Source organism: Erythrolamprus reginae, chromosome 6, assembly GCF_031021105.1.
Source record: "Erythrolamprus reginae isolate rEryReg1 chromosome 6, rEryReg1.hap1, whole genome shotgun sequence".
Lineage (NCBI taxonomy): Eukaryota > Metazoa > Chordata > Lepidosauria > Squamata > Dipsadidae > Erythrolamprus > Erythrolamprus reginae.
The window spans coordinates 8,397,410-8,418,432 of NC_091955.1; the positions used below are offsets into that span (position 1 = coordinate 8,397,410).

The following is a 21,023-nucleotide window of genomic DNA, read 5'->3' on the forward strand; positions in this document are numbered from 1 at the left end:
AGACCTTCCACCATTCTTGTAGCCCGTCTTTGGACCCGTTCAATTTTGTCAATATCTTTTTGTAGGTGAGGTCTCCAGAACTGAACACAGTATTCCAAATGTGGTCTCACCAGCGCTCTATATAGCGGAATCACAATCTCCCTCTCCCTGCTTGTTATACCTCTAGCTATGCAGCCAAGCATCCTACTTGCTTTCCCTACCGCCTGACTGCACTGTTCACTCATTTTGAGACTGTCAGAAATCACTACCCCTAAATCCTTCTCTTCTGAAGTGTTTGCTAACACAGAACTGCCAATACAATACTCAGATTGAGGATGTGGCACGCATGCCATAGTTTCGCCATCACGGCCCTAGTCCATTTCAGACAAATTGGTATCGAGTCTCTTCTTAAAAGCCTCCGGGGATGAAGAACCCACAACCTCCAAAGGCCACACTGTCCCGCTGGTTAATTGTCCTCACTACTAGCAAATTTCTCCTTAGTTCCAGGTTGCTTCTTTCCTGGATTAGTTTCCAGCAATTGTTTCTTGCCTTGCTTTCATGTGCTTTGAAGAATAGGTTGACCGTCCTCTTCTTTGGAGGAGCCCCTCAAATACTGGAACATCCTTATGTCACCCCCAATTCTTTCCACTAGACTCGATATCCCCAAGACAGTCTTCGGAGAGGGGCGGCATACAAATCTAATTAATTATTATTAAATTATTATTATTATTATCCCCAATTATTCCTCATTTGTTGATATTTTATTTATTTATTTTGTCCAATACACAATATTTTTTATTTATTTTTATTTATTGGATTTGTATGCCGCCCCTCTCCGGAGACTCGGGGCGGCTAACAACAATAATAAAACAGTATACAAAATAATCCAATACTAAAAATGATTAAAAACCCATTAATATAAAAAAACAAACACAGATACAGACATACCATGCATAAAATTGTAAAGGCCTAGGGGGAAAGAATATCTCAGTTCCCCCATGCCTGACGGCAGAGGTGGGTTTTAAGCAGCTTACGAAAGGCAAGGAGGGTGGGGGCAATTCTAAACTCTGGGTGGAGTTGGTTCCAGAGGGCGGGGGCCGCCACAGAGAAGGCTCTTCCCCTGGGTCCCGCCAAGCGGCATTGTTTAGTTGACGGGACCCGGAGAAGACCCACTCTGTGGGACCTAACTTGTCGCTGGGATTCGTGCAGCAGAAGGCGGTACCTGAGATAATCTGGTCTGGTGCCATGAAGGGCTTTATAGGTTTTAGTGACAGTTTTAGTGGGTATATACTGTATATGTATATACACATAGTAAGATACATGATGAAGGTTATAGAGGAGATACTCATAGTAAAATATATCTATGAAAGAATAGAAAAGAAGGTATAGTAATAGAACATAGCAATGAAAGAATAGAAGAAGAGATATAGGAATAGGAATCCCAGCGGCCAGTTAGGTCCCACAGAGTGGGTCTTCTCCAGGTCCCGTCAACGAAACAATGCCACTTGGCGGGACCCAGGAGAAGAGCCTTCTCTGTGGCGGCCTCGGCCCTCTGGAACCAACTCCCCCCAGAGATGAGAACTGCCCCTACCCTCCTTGCCTTTCGTAAGCTACTCAAAACCCACCTCTGCCGCCAGGCATGGGGGAATTAAGACTTCTTCTCCCCCTAGGCTGATACAACTGTATGTATGGTATGTTTGTACGTATGCTGGTTTTATACATTAAGGGGTTTTAAGTTAGTTTTTAGTATTGGATTTTTACTGTATATTATTCATGTATATTGTTCATGACTGTTGTTAGCCGCCCCGAGTTTTCGGAGAGGGGCGGCATATAAATCCAATAAATTGAATTGAATTGAATTGAATAGAAGAAAGGTATAGGAGATATAGGAGAGCAATAGGACAGGGGACGGAAGGCACTCTAGTGCACTTGTACTCGCCCCTTACTGACCTCTTAGGAATCTGGATAGGTCAACTGTAGATAATCTAAGGGTAAAGTGTTGGGAGTTTGTGGATGACACTATGGAGTCCGGTAATGAGTTCCACGCTTCGACAACTCGGTTACTGAAGTCATATTTTTTACAGTCAAATTTGGAGCGGTTAATATTACGTTTAAATCTGTTGTGTGCTCTTGTGTTGTTGTGGTTGAAGCTGAAGTAGTCGCCGACAGGCAGGACGTTGCAGCATATGATCTTGTGGGCAATACTTACATCTTGTTTAAGGCGTCTTAGTTCTAGGCTTTCTAGGCCCAGGATTGAAAGTCTAGTCTCGTAGGGTATTCTGTTTCGAGTGGAGGAGTGAAAGGCTCTTCTGGTGAAGTATCTTTGGACATTTTCAAGGGTGTTAATGTCTGATATGCGATATGGGTTCCAAACGGATGAGCTGTATTCGAGGATGGGTCTCGTGAAAGGATGGGTCTTGCTGCCCATCCCTCCCTATCCATGCTGCACACCCGGAATTTTCTAAGATTGCAGTTGAAGCTGAAGTAGTCGCCGACAGGCAGGACGTTGCAGCATATGATCTTGTGGGCAATGCTTACATCTTGTTTAAGGCGTCTTAGTTCTAGGCTTTCTAGGCCCAGGATATTACAGGAAACCCTGGCTGGCTCTCTTAGTGCCTGTCCTGTAACTGTTTTGGGGTAGATCCATTAGATGGCCCATTTTAAAAAAAATTCAATTTGTATGCCGCCCATTTCCTTAGGGACTCAAATTAAGTCGAGGTTTTAAGCTTCCCTAACTTAAAGGACTCTTTATTGAGCATTGCCAGCAGCTCAAGGAAAGGCATGCTGAGAGAGACAGTCATGCTTATAGTAATATTGACAGGGCTTAGAAAAGGAGGTAGAACTGGTTAGACTCGCTCCCCTTCCGCCCACCGTTCCCTTTCTCAGCCCTACGTGTTGATTGATTGAGCAAGGCACTCGGTCCTCTTCTGTTGCCCTTCCTTCTTCCTTTTTTTCAGTGTCCCCACGCTCAGGTGGACCAAACGATCAGGCTTAAAACGGCACTTGGGCTGCAGGAGGCATCAGCTTAGAGCCAGAAAGAGGTAAGTAGCTCCCTCACTTGCTAGGGTACCTTTCCTTTCTTTCTTTTAAGTCTTAAGTCCAGGCAGGGCTGCTTCAAAGGAAAAGACAAAAGAATCCCGAAACAAAAAGTAATCAAACTTGCCAGTAGCACTTTTTTGAGAGGGGGGACGGTGCCTGGCTTTCACTTCCTCTGCATTTTATATGTTGGAATGCAGCCACTAACCTTTTTTGGATTGCAAAGAGTCAGCAGGCTCTCTATGTCTTTCCTTTCCCCGATCTTGTCCAGTATGGTTACATGCAGCTGAGAGTTAGTAGCAGGCAGGTTTTCTTTGAGTGTTTTTTTTTTAAGGTTTATGGTTACGAATTCAGAGCATTTCAAAATTATTATTATTATTATTATTAATAATAATAATAATAATAATAATAATTTATTGGATTTGTATGCCGCCCCTCTCCGTAGACTCGGGGCGGCTAACAACAATGATAAAAACAGTATGTGACAATCCAATAATAAAACAGCTAAAAACCCTTATTATAAAACCAAACATACACACAGACATACCATGCATAACTTGCAATGGCCTAGGGGGAAGGAATATCTCAACTCCCTCATGCCCGGCGGTATAAATGAGTCTTGAGTAGTTTACGAAAGACAGGGAGGGTGGGGGCAATTCTAATCTCCGGGGGGAGTTGGTTCCAGAGGGCCGGGACCGCCACAGAGAAGGCTCTTCCCCTGGGGCCCGCCAAATGACATTGTTTAGTCGACGGGACCCGGAGAAGGCCAACTCTGTGGGGCCTTATCGGTCGCTGAGATTCGTGAGGTAGCAGGCGGTTCAGGAGGTAGTCTGGTCCAAAGCCATGTAGGGCTTTAAAGGTCATGACCAACAGTTTGAATTGTGACCGGAAACTGATCGGCAGCCAATGCAAGCCACGGAGTGTTGAGGAAACATCGGTGAATCTTGGAAGCCCCACGATGGCTCTCGCGGCTGCATTCTGCACGATCTGAAGTTTCTGAACACTTTTCAAAGGTAGCCCCATGTAGAGGGCGTTGCAGTAATCTTTTTTTTTTTAATTTTTCCTTGAAGACATTTTCAAAATACAGTGATACTTCGTCTTACAAACCCCTCATCATAGAAACTTTTTGAGATATAAACCCGGGGTTTAAGATTTTTTTGCCTCTTCTTCCAAACTATTTTCATCTTACAAACCCAAGTTGCTGCCACTGGGATGCCCCGCCTCCGGACTTCTGTTGCCAGCGATGCACCCGTTTTTGCACTGCTGGGATTCCCCTGAGGCTCCCCTCCATGGGAAACACCACCTCTGGACTTCTGTGTTTTTGCAATGCAGCAGGGGAATCCCAGAAGCGCAAAAACAGGCACTTCGCTGGCAACAGAAGTCCGGAGGTGGGGTTTCCCAGCGAAGGGAGCCTCAGCGAAATCGCAGCATCGCAAAAACACGGAAGTCCGGAGGTGGGCTTTCGAGGACTTCCATGTTTTTGTGATGCTGCAATTTCGCTGAGGCTCCCCTCGCTGGGAAACCCCACCTCCGGAATTCTGTTGCAAGCAAAGCACCTGTTTTTGCACTGCTGGGATTCCCCTGCAGCATTACAAAAACACGGAAGTCCAGAGGTGGGGTTTCCCATGGAGGGGAGCCTCAGGGGAATCCCAGCAGAGCAAAAACGGGCGCTTCGGCTAGCAAAAGGGGTGAGTTTTGGGCTTGCACGCATTAATCACTTTTCCATTGATTCCTATGGGAAACATTGTTTCGTCTTACAAACATTTCAGCTTACAAACTTCGTTTCGGAACCAATTAAGTTCGTAAGACGAGGTATCACTGTATTCTTCAAATTGCATAATGCATCGTCATTTTTTTTAAAGGAATGCACACTTGATATGCACCCTAGATTAGATTAACAGAGTTGGAAGGGACCTTGTAGGTCATCTAATTCCCCCTACACCATTTTTGATCAATGGCAGTACAGTCTTTTCTTGAAAGTGTCCATTGATAAAGCTCCCACAACTTCCGATAGCAACTTCTCTTCCATGGGCTGATTGCTCTCACTTAACCACAGAGGGGGGCAGCATATAAATCAAATCAATCAAGCAAGCAATCAAACATACAAACAAACAAATAAATAAATAAGCAAAAAGCCAATTCCACTGACCAAATCCAACCCCATTTTTTCATATGGGCAGCCCTGTTATTAGGTAAATGAAGTTTACAAAAGACACACAAAACTTTGAAGGCAGCTTCGTCAGACAATGTGGTTATTTATTCATTTATTTAATCAATCAATCAATCAAGTATGTATTGGTAGTATACATAGATATAATGCTGTTTATATACATGAGATGGGTACTAATAAGAGGGAAACATCAGGACTGGGGACGGTAGGCACACTGGTGCACTTACGCACGCCCCTTACTGACCTCTTAGGAATCGGGAGAGGTCAAGAGTGGAAGGTCTTAAGCATAAAACGTATCAGGAAAGACTTCATGGACTCAATCTGTATAGTCTGGAGGACAGAAGGAAAAGGGGGGACATGATCGAAACATTTAAATATGTTAAAGGGTTAAATAAGGTCCAGGAGGGAAGTGTTTTTAATAGGAAAGTGAACACAAGAACAAGGAGACAGAATCTGAGGTTAGTTGGGGGAAAGATCAAAAGCAACATGAGAAAATATTACGGTATTTTACTGAAAGAGTAGTAGATCCTTGGAACAAACTTCCAGCAGACGTGGTTGGTAAATCCACAGTAACTGAATTTAAACATGCCTGGGATATATATCCATCCTAAGATAAAATACAGAAAATAGTATAAGGGCAGACAAGATGGATCATGAGGTCTTTTTCTGCAGTCAGACTTCTATGTTTCTATGTTTCTATGTAAGTGTGGATAGTCTAAGGGTAAAGTTTTGGGGGGTTGGTGACGAGACCACAGAGTCAGGTAGTGAGTTCCAGGCTTTAACTGCTCGGTTGCTGAAGTTGTATAGTCTACAGTCAAGTTTGGAGCGGTTTACTTTGTATCTGCTGTGTGTTGTGGTTGAAGCTGAAGTAGCCGTTGACAGGAAGGACGTTGTAGCAGATGATTTTATGAGCTATGCTTAGGTCGTGTCAAAGGCGATGTAGTTCTAAGCTTTCTAAGCTTAGGATTTCAAGTCTGGTTGTTTAAGATATTCTGTTGCGAGTAGAGGAGTGGAGGGCTCTTTCCATAAAATATCTCTGGACACTCTAACGTATTTATATCCGAAATGCGGTGTGGGTTCCAGACAGATGAACTGTATTCAAGGATTGGGTCTGGCAAAAGTTTTGTATAGCCTGGTTAGTAGTGTGATATTACCGGAGAAGAAGCTATGTAAGAAGCTTCTTACGTAGAAGAAGCTACACAAGCTTCGTCTTTGTAAACTCCTTACGTAGAAGCAGCTACATACTAGGCAGCAGGAAAAGAGAGGGTCAACTCTACCTTATCATTAGTATCCTTACAATTTATATTGACTGGTTTATTTATTTCTTTATTTATTTATTTATTCATTCATTCATTCATTCATTCATTTATTGCATTTATATGCCGCCCCTCTCCGCAGACTCGGGGCGGCTAACAACAGTAATAAAACAGCATATAATAATAATCCAATACTAAAAACAGTTAAAAACCCATTATTATAAAAACCAAACATACATACAGACATACCATGCATAAAATTGTAGAGGCCTAGGGGAAAGAGTATCTCAGTTCCCCCATGCCTGGCGGCACAGGTGGGTTTTAAGCAGCTTACAAAAGGCAAGGAGGGTGGGGGCAATTCTAATCTCTGGGGGGAGTTGGTTCCAGAGGGCTGGGGCCGCCACAGAGAAGGCTCTTCCCCTGGGTCCCGCCAAGCGACATTGTTTAGTTGACTGGACCCGGAGAAGGCCCACGCTGTGGTCGCTGGGATTCGTGCAGCAGAAGGCGATCCCGAAGATATTCTGGTCCGATGCCATGAAGGGCTTTATAGGTCATAACCAACACTTTGAATTGTGACTGGAAACTGATCGGCAACCAATGCAGACTACAGAGTGTTGGTGTAACATGGGCATATTTCCTAATAATGAACCTTATTTGCCTGTTGCTTATTTGTACCCAGATTATAATTAAGTGTTGTACCTTCTGATTCTTGACAAACTTATCTTTTATGTACACTGAGAGCAAGTGCACCAAAAAAAATTCCTTGTGTGTCCAATCACACCTGGCCAATAAAGAATTCTATTCTATTCTGTTGATAAGCAATTGTGCCACCTGATATCAGTATGACTTGTGAAACACACCCATTTTCCACTTTTCACTGCCTTCCGTATCAGATGGGCAGCTATTGTTTGAGGAATCGGGAGGGGGAAAGAATGACAGATGTCACAGGAACCACCCTTAGTTATAGCCTATTAAAGAATGTTTGTAAAAAGTCTTCCTTGATTGCCACAGCTAATACCTTTGCTGCGATCTTGAGCTGTCAAAAGAGCACCTGGTTGTTTTTATAGAATACAATAGAATAGAATAGAATAGAATTTTTATTGGCCAAGTGTGATTGGACACACAAGGAATTTGTCTTGGTGCAGATGCTCTCAGTGTACATAAAAGAAAAATATACATTTGTCAAGAATCATGTGGTACGACACTTAATGATTGTCATAGGGGTCAAATAAGCAATGAAGAAGCAATATTAATAAAAATCTTAGGATATAAGCAACAAGTTACAGTCATACAGTCAACATGGGAGGAAATGGGTGATAGGAATGATGAGAAAAACTAGTAGAATAGAAGTGCAGATTTAGTAGAAAGTCTGACAGTGTTGACGGAATTATTTGTTTAGCAGAGTGATGGCGTTCGGGAAAAAACTGTTCTTGTGTCTAGTTGTCTTGGTGTGCAGTGCTCTGTAGCGACGTTTTGAGGGTAGGAGTTGAAACAGTTTGTGTCCAGGATATGAGGGGTCAGTCAATATTTTCCCCGCCCTCTTTTTGACTCGTGCAGTATACAGGTCCTCAATGGAAGGCAGATTGGCAGCAATTTTTTTTTGTGCAGTTCTGATTCTCCTCTGAAGTCTGTGTCGGTCCTGTTGGGTTGCAGCACCAAAGCAGACAGTGATAGAGGTGCAGATGACAGACTCAATGATTCCTCTGTAGAACTGGATCAGCAGCTCCTTGGGCAGTTTGAGCTTCCTGAGCTGGCGCAGAAAGAACATTCTTTGTTCTTTCAAAAGGATAAGAATTTCATGGCTCGTAATTAGAAGGATAAATATAAATATTACTTGGCAATCGTCCATCCTATCCAGAAGTTTTCGTTTGTGGGTGAACTGTTGGTACAGGGGGAAAAAAAGTAATCCTTGACTTAGGGCCACAGTTGAACCTAAAATGCATGTTGCTAAGCGAGACATTTGCTAAGTGAGTTTTGCTCCATTTTACAACCTTTCTTGTCACATTTTTTAAGTGAACCTGCCTCCAGAAGTAGTGGATGCTCCATCACAGGAGGTTTTTAAGAAGGGATTTGACAGTCATTTGTCCGGAATGTATTGGAGGTCGAACTGACTTCCAAAGTCCCCTCCAGCTCTGTTATTCTGTTACTTTCTTGAGGTGAAAAGTCTTCACTCAAGTTTCTAAAAAATACAATAGCAGGGCTAACCTGCAAGCCAGGTGGTGAACCTCCATTCCTTAACTGGTTTACATTCCAGGTGTGTCTCCTTCTGTATGTACATATTGGCATATTTGCAAGATGTGCTCCTCTCTTAGGAATAGCGTGTGATGTATCTAGTTTGTACAGGGGTTATTATGCCAGATGGGTGTCAACAGACTCAAACTCAACCCTGATAAGACGGAGTGGCTGTGGGCTTTGCCTCCCAAGGACAATTCCATTTGTCCGTCCATCACCCTGGGTGGGGGGAGAATCATTGACCCTCTCAGAGAGGGTCTGCAACTTTGGCATCCTCCTCGATCCACAGCTCACATTAGAGAAACATCTTTCAGCTGTGGCGAGGGGGGCATTTGCCCAGGTTCGCCTGGTGCATTAGTTGCGGCCCTATTTGGACCGGGAGTCACTGCTCACAGTCACTCATGCCCTCATCACCTCGAGGTTCGACTACTGTAACACTCTCTACATGGGGCTACCTTTGAAAAATGTTCGGAAACTTCAGATCGTGCAGAATGCAGCTGTGAGAGCAATCATGGGCTTCCCAAAATAGGCCCATGTTACACCAACACTCCGCAGTCTGCATTGGTTGCCGATCAGTTTCCGGTCACAATTCAAAGTGTTGGTTATGACCTATAAAGCCCTTCATGGCATTGGACCAGAATATCTCTGGGACCGCCTTCTGCCGCACGAATCCCAGCGACCAGTTAGGTCCCACAGAGTTAGCCTTCTCCAAGTCCCGTCAACTAAACAATGTCGTTTGGTGGGATCCCGGGGAAGAGCCTTCTCTGTGGTGGCCCTGGCCCTCTGGAACCAGCTCCCCCCAAAGATCAGAATTGCCCCCACCCTCCTCGCCTTTCGTAAGCTCCTTAAAACCCACCTCTGCCGTCAGGCACGGGGGAACTGAGATATTCCTTCCTCCTATGCCTATACAATTTATGCATGGTATGTTTGTATGTATGTTTGGTTTTTAATAAGGGTTTTTTAGTGGTTTTAAATATTAGATTTGTTACATGCTGTTTTCATTATTGTTGTTAGCCGCCCCGAGTCTATGGAGAGGGGCAGCATACAAATCTAATAAGTAAGTAAGTAAGTAAGTAAGTAAGTAAGTAAGTAAGTAAGGTAAGTAAGTAAATAAATGATTCCAATCTCTCTTACTTACTACTAAGTAGAGGGCTACATCGTTCTTTTTATATACTGTATATATAACTTTTCTTTATTTAAATACAGACATAAGCATTTAAAACATTGGGCACTTTGTGACCATCCTGCTTTTGTCGTTCAACTCAATAATATATGCATCACAAGTCTTATCATTATTATTTACATTACATTATTTTTGTTCTTACATAAGCATCTCGTCTTTCTCTATAGCGGTGGCAGCGCCATCTTGTTTTCTGCTCCTGCGCATGCACAAAAGCTGGGGGTTTAGCACGGTGCATGGGCGCTGCATGAGGAAGCGAATTGGCAGCGAGGTAAGCCTGAGCTTACCCCCAGTAATGGGCAGCCATTTGCGGCCCTACTGGAACGCTTGGTAGCGGGGGGGTTGCGAGTGCGCGCCTATGTGCATGCACACACACACCCTTCATTTTCGCTGGTGGAACGGTGTTCCACGCCGTGGTAATTTAATTTAATTTAATTTAATTTAATTTAATTTAATTTAATTTAATTTAATTTAATTTAATTTAATTTAATTTAATTTAATTTAATTTAATTTAATTTAATTTAATTTAATTTAATTTAATTTAATTTAATTTAATTTAATTTAATTTAATTTAATTTAATTTAATTTAATTTAATTTAATTTGTCCAATACACAATGAGGGTATACACATAGTAAAATACATTATTATTATTATTATTATTATTATTATTATTATTATTATTATTATTTATTAGATTTGTATGCCGCCCCTCTCTGCAGACTCGGGGCGGCTCACAACAACAATAATAACAATGTCAAACAATGTCCACAAATCTAATAATTTAAAACACTAAAAACCCCTTATTAAAAGGAAACATACACACAAACATACCATGCATAAACTGTATAGGCCCGGAGGAGATGTCTCAATTCCCCCATGCCTGACGGCAGAGGTGGGTTTTAAGGAGTTTACGAAAGGCAAGGAGGGTGGGGGCAGTTCTAATCTCCGGGGGGAGCTGATTCCAGATGGTTGGGGCCGCCACAGAGAAGGCTCTTCCCCTGGGTCCCGCCAGATGACATTGTTTAGTCAACGGGACCCGGAGAAGGCCAACTCTGTGGGACCTAACCTGTCACTGGGATTCGTGCGGCAGAAGGCGGTCCCAGAGATATTCTGGTCCGATGCCATGATGAAGGTTATAGAGGATATACTCATAGTAAAATATATCTAAGAAAGAAGAGAAGAGAAGTTATAGGAATAGAACATATCAATGAAAATAAGAGATACAGGAACAGAAGTAAGGTATAGGAGATATAGTAGAGCAATAGGACAGGGGACGGAAGGCACTCTAGTGCACTTGTACTCGCCCCTTACTGACCTCTTAGGAATCTGGTTAGGTCAACCGTGGATTGATTATTTATCTATCTATCTATCTATCTATCTATCTATCTATCTATCTATCTATCTATCTATCTATCTATTTATTTTTTATTAGATTTTTATGCCGCCCCTCTCCGCAGACTCGGGGTGGCTAACAACAGTAAAAAGACAACGTAAACAAATCTAATATTAAATATTATAATCCAAGGGTAAAGTGTTGGGGGTTTGGGGATGACACTACGGAGTCCGGTAATGAGTTCCACGCTTCGACAACTCGGTTACTGAAGTCATATTTTTTACAGTCAAGTTTGGAGCGGTTAATATTAAGTTTAAATCTGCTGTGTGCTCTTGTGTTGTTGTGGTTGAAGCTGAAGTAGTCGCCGACAGGCAGGATGTTGCAGCATATAGTCCACGGAAAGGGGCGGCATACAAATCTAATAATAATAATAATAATAATAATAATAATAATAATAATAATAATAATAATAATAATAATAATATGATCTTGTGGGCAATACTTAGATCTTGTTTAAGGCGTCTTAGTTCTAAGCTTTCAAGGCCCAGGATTGTAAGTCTAGTCTCGTAGGGTATTCTGTTTTGAGTGGTGGAGTGAAGGGCTCTTCTGGTGAAGTATCTTTGGACATTTTCAAGGGTGTTGATGTCTGAGATGCGGTATGGGTTCCAAACAGGTGAGCTGTATTCGAGGATGGGTCTGGCGAAAGGATGGGTTTTGCTGCCCAACCCTGCCTACCCATTCTGCACACCCAGAATTTTCTAAGACGGCAGCCTATGTAAACTTTGGCTTAGTGAACGGTGTGTAAAAAAAATCCTGATTTTTACCCTAGCAAACACAAAGACTACTTGGAATAACTTTATTGTCACTTCGAAGGTACGCTAGTCGGCATACATAAAAATGAAAATTTCGTTGCACGCATTTCAAGCTTGACGGACTTGAAATGACTGTTATGTTTCCTGTGGTTACATGGATTTCCTCACCACCCCTATTAAACTCAACTATGACGAGCAGATGCAAATTTCTAAACGCTACCCGTAGTAAGCTGTCTCGGCACCACAAACACACAGTGCTTCCTGTAAAAACTTTGAAAGGGAAGGCATGGCTGTACTCTCCTGATCTTTGCTGCATTCATTCTCATAAGGTAAAGATATAACAAACTCAGTTTAACAGAGGCAGCCCTTTAGAGGTTGCCCAGGTGGTCGAGTTGCCTTTGTTTATTTATTATTTTATTTGTTTGTTTGTTTTGTCAAGTACGTATTGGTGGTATACAGAGATATAGTAATATTTATATACATGATACTAATAAAAGAGAGACAGGATAGGAGATGGAAGGCACTCTGGTGCAGTTATGCACACCCCTTACTGGTGCACTTATGCATGTCTCTTAGGAATCGGGAGAGGTCAACAGGGGATAGTTATTTATTTATTTATTTATTCAATTTTTATGCCGCCCTTCTTCTTAGACTCAGAGCGGCTTATAACATGTTAGCAATAGCACTTTTTTTAACAGAGCCAGCCTATTGCCCCCACAATCCGGATCCTCGGAAGGATGGAAGGCTGAGTCAACCTTGAGCCGGTGATGAGATTTGAACCGCTGACCTACAGATCTACAGTCAATTTCAGTGGCCCGCAGTACAGCACTGTACCTGCTGCGCCACCCTGGCTCTTATTATTCAAAAAGTGAACTACTCATGCGGAGGAAGCCTAAAAGGTTTATTTTATTTATTATTTTTATTTATTCTTTGTCCAATATACAATACATATGGAAGAGAATAGACATTAAGTAATATATATAAGGATAGTAAGTAAAAGAGAAGAGAAGTAGATGAGAGGGAGAGAATATATAAGATATATGAGAAAAGGAAAGATAATTGGACAGGGTCCAATTGTCCCCATTAAAAATGAAATTGCCCCCCATGGGGTGTGGGCAAGGGTATAAGGGTAAAGTTTTGGGGGTTAGTCAGAGTCTGTTAGTGAGTTCCATGCATCAACTACTCGTATTTCCTGCAGTTGAATTTAGAGCAGTTTTCTTTACGTTGGTATCTGTTGTGCGCTGGTGTATTGTTGTGGTTGAAGCTGAAGTATTTATTGACAGGAAGGATGCTGTAGTAGATGATTTTATGGGCTGTGCTTCGTGTTTAAGACGACATAGTTCTAAGCTTTCTAAATTTAGGATTTTTTAAAAATATATTTTTTTATTAATTTTTTATCACAACAAACAAACAAAAAAATCTTAAAGAAAAAGTGCTCAACACCAATAACCCCTCCACCATTTAGGGGGTTAAATTATTTACAGTAAATTTCAATTTCTTCCTTAGCTCCGGTTTACATTTCTTTACATACAAAAAGTGATTGGAGTTTATTTTTCACATTGTCGTCATATATTCTACTTAAGATATAATCTTTCACCTTATTCCATCGTGCCATCAGCTTCTCCAATTTATTTTCATCAGAGTTATTTAATCTTATTTCCATAATTTCAAAGTGGATGTGGTCCACCATGTACCAGTACCAATTCTGGATTGTCCATTTATTGCTGTCCTTCCACCCTAATGCCACGACTGCTTGAGCGCTTTCCAAAGCTGCTGTTTTGATTTCTTTAAATTCTCGTAATTCCCCATGTTTAACTAGTGTTGCTGATTCTTTCGTGATTATCCAATTAATGTTTAGCATATTGTTAATTTCATTCTGTACTTCCTTCCAAAAATTTTGAACTTCAACGCATTCCCAGAGCATATGCATAAAAACTCCTTTTATTTGGCAACCGTGCCAGCAGTTTCCTTTTCTTTTCCTCTGGAAGTGTGCTAGTTTTACTGGCGTAAAGTACCATCTAAATTTAGGATTGTAAGTCTAGTTGGGTATTCTGTTGCGAGTGGAGGAATGGAGGGCTCTTCTAGTAAAGTATCTCTGGATGTTTTCATTCTGGACCTCTTCCTTCGAGAGAAATCCAAAGTCTTTCTGCATATTTATTTTAAGATCTTTCGGACTCCACCAAATGTGTACTTAATAAGCCCAAGAGCTGAATACACACAAGAAGCTATTAAATCCGCTCCTGTTTCCACTTGAGATGTTACAAGTCCTTCAGGGTCCAATCTGGGACTTCAAAAATCACCAGATGGCTAAGAATGTGCCGAAATGGAGAAGGTTAACGATGGAACTTAAAGATAAAGGATATTAAAGATAAACTGAAAGACAAACAGAACTTAAAAGATAAACACAACCTCACTTAGTATGGGATTTATTGTATAAATGGCTAGATAATAGCAGCAGAGATTAGAAAAGTAATAACAAAAGAAGATTAACAAAATAGAGATAAATACAGATACAAAGATTTTATTTATTTATTTATTATTTATTTATTAGATTTGTATGCCGCCCCTCTCCGTAGACTCGGGGCGGCTCACAACAATAACAAGAACAATGTAAAAAACAAATCTAATAATTTAAAAAACACTAAAAACCCCATTATTAAAAGCAAACACACACACAAACATTCCATGTATAAACTGTATAGGCCCGGGGGAGATGTCTCAGTTCCCCCATGCCTGACGGCAGAGATGGGTCTTAAGAACTTTACGAAAGGCAAGGAGGGTGGGGGCAGTTCTGATCTCCGGGGGAAAACTGGTTCCAGAGGGTCGGGGCCGCCACAGAGAAGGCTCTTCTCCTGGGTCCCGCTAAACGACATTGTTTAGTCGACGGGACCCGGAGAAGCCAACTCTGTGGGACCTAACTGGTCGCTGGGATTCGTGCAGCAGAATTTTGTTGTTTAAGTTAACAATTTTGTTGTTTAAGTGTTCCTTTTATTGAGCAGTATTTATTGCATCAATAATATTCAGCTTTGGTGGGGAAAAATAACTTCCTTGCAAATTATAGAACAAATCTTTTAATTAAGGAATGTTGTATACAAATCTGATTTCTAATTTTAAAGTGCATCGGCAAATTATTTCCTAATAGATTGTCCTCATTTATTGAACAGTTGCTGAGCACTGAGTACATTTTTAGTGCGAACTATGGATCTCCACAACAGTCTTCTACTAAGACCCACATTTCGCTAGCTTGGGTCATTGGCAGAAGAACAGCAGAGAAATCACTTTCAGTTGGTATGATGTAATTAATGACCGCCTTCTACCGCACAAATCCCAGCGGCCAGTTAGGTCCCACAGAGTGGGTCTTCTCCGGGTCCCGTCAACTAAACAATGCCGCTTGGCGGGACCCAGGAGAAGAGCCTTCTCTGTGGCAGCCCCAGCCCTCTGGAACCAACTCCCCCCAGAGATTAGAATTGCCCCCACCCTCCTTGCCTTTTGTAAGCTACTTAAAACCCACCTCTGCCGCCAGGCATGGGGGAATTAAGACTTTTTTCTCCCCCTAGGCCGTTACAACTGTATACATGGTATGTTTGTATGTATGTTTGGTTTTTATATATTAAGGGGTTTTAATTTGCTTTTAGTATTGGATTTTATTGTATATTTTCATGATTGTTGTTAGCCGCCCCGAGTTTTCGGAGAGGGGCGGCATATAAATCCAATAAATAAATTTTTTTTTAAAAATGGCATGATGTAACTTGCACCAAAGGGCGAGACAAGAAGCAATGGATGGAAACTAATCAAGCAGAGAAGCAACCTGGAATTAAAGAGAAATTTAACAGTGAGGACAATTAACCATTGGAACAATTTGCCTCCAGAAATTGTGGGTGCTCCAACACTGGAAGTTTTTAAAAAGAGATTGGACACACATTTGTCTGAAATGGGTATCCTGCTTGAGCCGGGGGCTGGACTAGATTACCTCCAAGGTCCCTTTCAGCTCTGTTCCGATTGATTGATTTAATTTTTAGCTTAATTCTCTACATACATTAATTCTCTACATCCAGAAGGAAAAGGGGGGACATGATCAAAACATTTAAATATGTTAAAGGGTTAAATAAGGTTCAGGAGGGAAGTGTCTTTAATAGGAAAGTGAACACAAGAACAAGGGGGCACAATCTGAAGTTAGTTGGGGGAAAGATCAAAGGCAACATGAGAAAATATTATTTTACTGAAAGAGTAGTAGATCCTTGGAACAAACTTCCAGCAGACGTGGTTGGTAAATCCACAGTAACTGAATTTAAACATGCCTGGGATAAACATATATCAGGCATGGGGGAACTGAGATATTCTTTCCCCCTAGCCCTTTACAATTTATGCATGGTATGTTTGTATGTATGTTTGGTTTTATAATAAAGGTTTTTTAGTTGTTTTAGTATTGGATTGTTACATGCTGTTTTTTATCACTGTTGTTAGCCGCCCTGAGTCTATGGAGAGGGGCGGCATACAAATAGATAGATAGATAGATAGATAGATAGATAGATAGATAGATAGATAGATAGATAGATAGATAATAAAATAAATCACCCTTTTTTCCTCTTTCTATGACTGCGGATCCAAAGAATTTGCTGATTTAAAGTTTCGGGGAATTCGTTTTGGACTTAAGAGTCAAATCAACTACTTCAGCTTCTACCGCAACAACACAAGAGCACTCAACAAATTCAAACTCAATATTAATCGCTCCAAGCTCGACTGTAAAAAATATGACTTTAGCAATTGAGTTGTCGAAGCGTGGAACTCATTGCCTGACTCAGTAGTGTCAACCCCTAACCCCCAACATTTCTCCCTTAGACTCTCCACGATTGACCTCTCCAGGTTCCTAAGAGGTCACTAAGGGGCGTACATAAGTGCACCAGTGTGCCTTTCATCCCCTGTCCAATTTGTCTCCCCTTATCTCATATGTCATATATCTTTCCTCCCTTTCATATATCTTCTCCTCTATTTTCATATCTTTTCCTTACATGTAATACTTCATGACTATTCCCCTCAATATGTTTTGTGTATTGGATAAACAAACAAACAAACAAACAATTAATACACACACAAACACACACACATCCTAAGATAAAAATACAAGAAATAGTATAAGGGCAGACTAGATGGACCATGAGGTCTTTTTCTGCCGTCAGTCTTCTATGTTTCTATGTTTCTATCCTCAAGGAGTTTTTGTTGGGTTTGGGAAATAGCACATTCTACAGATTCACCACATCCTCATAAAACAAATAAAACAACAATGTTAACTTGCCTAGCTTAATGAGAATGTCAAACAGGCTATATGTTTACCTTTTAGGCAGTTCTTTGGGAGTGGTTGCAAAAAAAAAGAATTAATCGTGAAGAACCTCGGTGCACGAAGAACCTAATCCGCTCTCTGTTCTTTGGCTGTTCAGCTCGTGGGCTGCGTTTTGAAACGAACGAAATGGCAACTCCATGAACACCTGCGAAGATGGACGGGCAGAAAAGACCTGTTGCTCAGCTACAGGGAGACCCAGAAATCAGCTCAGTAGAAGGTGACTCAGAAAGCCAATTGGACGTGTTAGCCAAAGCGCACGAATTCTTCCGGATCTGCGATGTAGAAGGGAAGGGGTTTATCGCTCGCAATGACATGCAGGTAAATCTCAAAAGGTAGATTTATAAATATTTCATTCATTTCTCCAGGAAATGTTGGTCTCTCCTGTTTGAAGTTATAGTTTGGAGCCGGCAAGAATGAATGACATTTTTATTCTCGCATCTTAAAAAAACAAAAAAATCAATAATAATAATAATAATAATAATAATAATAATAATAATAATAATAATTTATTGGATTTGTATGCCGCCCCTCTCCATAGACTCGGGGCGGCATACAAATGATAAAATGATACAATGATAAAAACAGCATGTGACAATCCAATAATAAAACAACTAAAAACCCTTATTATAAAACCAAACATACACACAAACATACCATGCATAACTTGTAATGGCCTAGGGGGAAGGACTATCTCAACTCCCCCATGCCTGGTGGTATAAATGAGTCTTGAGTAGTTTACGAAAGACAGGGAGGGTGGGGGCAATTCTAATCTCCGGGGGGAGTTGGTTCCAGAGGGCCGGGGCTGCCAGAGAGAAGGCTCTTCTCCTGGGGCCCGTCAAACGACATTGTTTAGTCAACGGGACCGGGAGAAGGCCAACTCTGTGGGACCTTATCGGTCGCTGGGATTCGTGCGGTAGCAGGCGGTTCCGGAGGTAGTCTGGTCCAAAGCCATGTAGGGCTTTAATGGTCATGACCAACACTTTGAATTGTGACCGGAAACTGATCCAATGCAGGCCACGGAGTGTTGAGGAAACATGGGTGAATCTTGGAAGCCCCACAATGGCTCTCGTGGCTGCGTTCTGCACGATCTGAAGTTTCCGAACACTTTTCAAAGGTAGCCCCATGTAGAGAGCGTTGCAGTAATCGAACCTCGAGGTGAGGAGGGCATGAGTGACTGTGAGCAATGACCCCCTGTCCTGATAGGGCCGCAACTGGTGCACCAGGCGAACCTGGGCAAATGCCCCCCTCGCCACAGCCGAAAGATGATGTTCCAATGTCAGCTGTGGATCGAAGAGGACGCCCAGACAGATGGAATTGTCCCTCTTGGGAGGCAAGACCCACAGCCACTCCGTCTTGTCTGGGTTGAGTTTGAGTCTGATTCTTGGCAATTGTCTGGATATGTCACTGCAGTTTACTTGGCAAAGTTCTCCAGAAATGTTTTGCTATTGCCTCCTTCCTAGGGATGAAAGAAAGTGATCGGCCCAAGATCATCCAACTGGCTTTGTGTGTAAGGTAGGACTAGAACTCGCAGCCTTCTGGTTTCTAGCCTAATACCTTAATCATCACAACACCTCATCACCTTGAGATTCGACTACTGTAATGCTCTCTACATGGGGCTACCTTTGAAAAGTGTTCGGAAACTTCAGGTCGTGCAGAATGCAGCTGCAAGAGCAATCATGGGCTTCCCCAGGTATGCCCATGTCACACCAACACTCCGCAGTATGCATTGGTTGCCGATCAATTTCCGGTCACAATTCAAAGTGTTGGTCATGACCTATAAAGCCCTTCATGGCACCGGACCAGAATATTTCCGGGACCGCCTTCTGCCGCACGAATCCCAGCGACCGATTAGGTCCCACAGAGTTGGCCTTCTCTGGGTCCCATCGACTAAACAATGTCGTTTGGCGGGACCCAGGGGAAGAGCCTTCTCTGTGGCGGCCCCGACCCTCTGGAACCAGCTCCCCCCTGAGATTAGAACTGCCCCCACCCTCCTTGCCTTTCGCAAACTCCTTAAAACCCACCTCTGCCGTCAGGCATAGGGGAACTGAAATATCTTCCCCAGGCCTATACTGTTTTCTGTATGGTATGTTGTGTGCATGTTTTTTAAATTATGGGTTTTTAGCTTTCTAATTATTGAATTTGTATTATATATCGTTTTCTGTTGCTGTTGTGAGCCGCCCTGAATCTGCGGAGAGGGGCGGCATACAAATTAAATAGATAGATAGATAGATAGATAGATAGATAGATAGATAGATAGATAGATAGATAGATAGAAAGAAAGAATCTGGCTTTCCCATTGATACTGCTTGTCAAAATGTTTCAAAAACTGATCACATGAGTTCTGGACACTGCAACTGTTATAAATATGTATCAATTGCCAAGCACCTGAATTTGAAGTCATGGGGATGCTTGAAAGGTCATAGGGGTCAAAAATGGTCATATGTCACTTTTTTCAGGGATGTCGTAACTTTGAACGGTCCCTAAATGAACTGCTATAAGTAGAGAAGTGTGGAAGGAAGGCTCCTTTATCCTATCTGCAGAATTTGGTGTCACTGATGGCTATTTAATTTAGACATTGCATAGGTTCCAAATTTCTTGTCCGACATTATCTTCGTAAGACGTGAAATCCTTATGAATCAACGACGCTTATTTCTTGTTAGATAGTTGTAAATTACAGTCCCACTGGCTTAAAAGAAAAGCAATCTTCCATTTGTCTAAATCATTTGGGGGTGGGGGTTTTTTTGTTGCTGTTGTTGTTTTCAATATTTTTTTAAAAATATATTAACCTTTTAATTTACCTGCGACTTCTGTGTAACTGGGGAAAATGTTGTCATTTTAGAGGCTCCACGGGGCGTTACCTCCAGAAGAACTGGAGAAAGTATTTGACACTTTGGATGCAGATGGCAATGGATCTCTTACTCTGGAAGAATTCACCACTGGATTCAGTGAGTTTTCCATCCACATCATGCTTTAGAAGTAATTCAGCTATCGGTCAATTCCTATTCTGGTGGTCCTTTTATGTGTTCATTCATTCATTCATTCATTCTTCCATCCATCCATCCATCCATCCATCCATCCATCCATCCATCCATTCATTTTTTAATGCTGCCCTTCTCCTTTAGACTCAGGGCGGCTTACAACATGTTAGCAACAGCACTTTTTAACAGAGCCAGCATATTGCCCCCACAATCCGGGTCCTCATTTTACCCACCTCGGAAGGATGGAAGTCAACCTTGAGCCGGTGATGAGATTTGAACCACTGACCTGTAGATCTACAGTCAGCTTTAATGGCATGCAGTACTGCACTCTACCTGCTGCGCCACCTCGGCTCATTTTATATTTATATTATATACGGTACCTTATATATTATATATTATATGTAGTATACAGTGGTACCTCTAGATACGAGCTGCTCCACATGCGAGTATTCCAAGTTACGAGCCGCGACGAGAGCTAAATTTCTGTTCAACACCCGAGCTCAAATTCAGGATACGAGCCGAGCTTCAGGATGCTACCGCTAGTTGGCGCATCGCCTCTCTGACCCAGAATCCCCTTGCTTCCGGTTATCTCGGCCATTCGCTTCCGGTTTTCTCGGCCATAGTTTAAGAAAGTGTTGTTTACGTAGCCTAGCTCCGCGCAGCCAACTCGTCCTCCCTCCCCTCGCTCCCTCCTCCTCAGCTGTGCTC

At 42.0% G+C, this 21,023-nt stretch overlaps 1 protein-coding gene across 8 annotated transcripts in view; it reads left to right on the forward strand.

Moving 5' to 3' along the window:
- Positions 1-2,873: 2,873 nt before the first annotated feature.
- CRACR2A (calcium release activated channel regulator 2A) overlaps positions 2,874-21,023 on the forward strand; it is a 78,418-nt gene continuing 60,268 nt past the window's right edge. The window contains exons 1-4 of one of the 8 annotated variants that reach the window (XM_070755215.1): positions 2,927-3,020; positions 15,164-15,287; positions 17,435-17,655; positions 20,177-20,282. In XM_070755215.1, the coding sequence (XP_070611316.1) occupies positions 17,491-17,655; positions 20,177-20,282 (271 nt within the window). In that variant the 5' untranslated portion in view covers positions 2,927-3,020; positions 15,164-15,287; positions 17,435-17,490. Of the gene's footprint in view, positions 3,021-12,697; positions 12,899-15,163; positions 15,288-17,337; positions 17,656-20,176; positions 20,283-21,023 lie in introns of those variants that run through there. The other 7 variants (XM_070755212.1, XM_070755214.1, XM_070755210.1 and 4 more) reach the window with 7 other exon arrangements.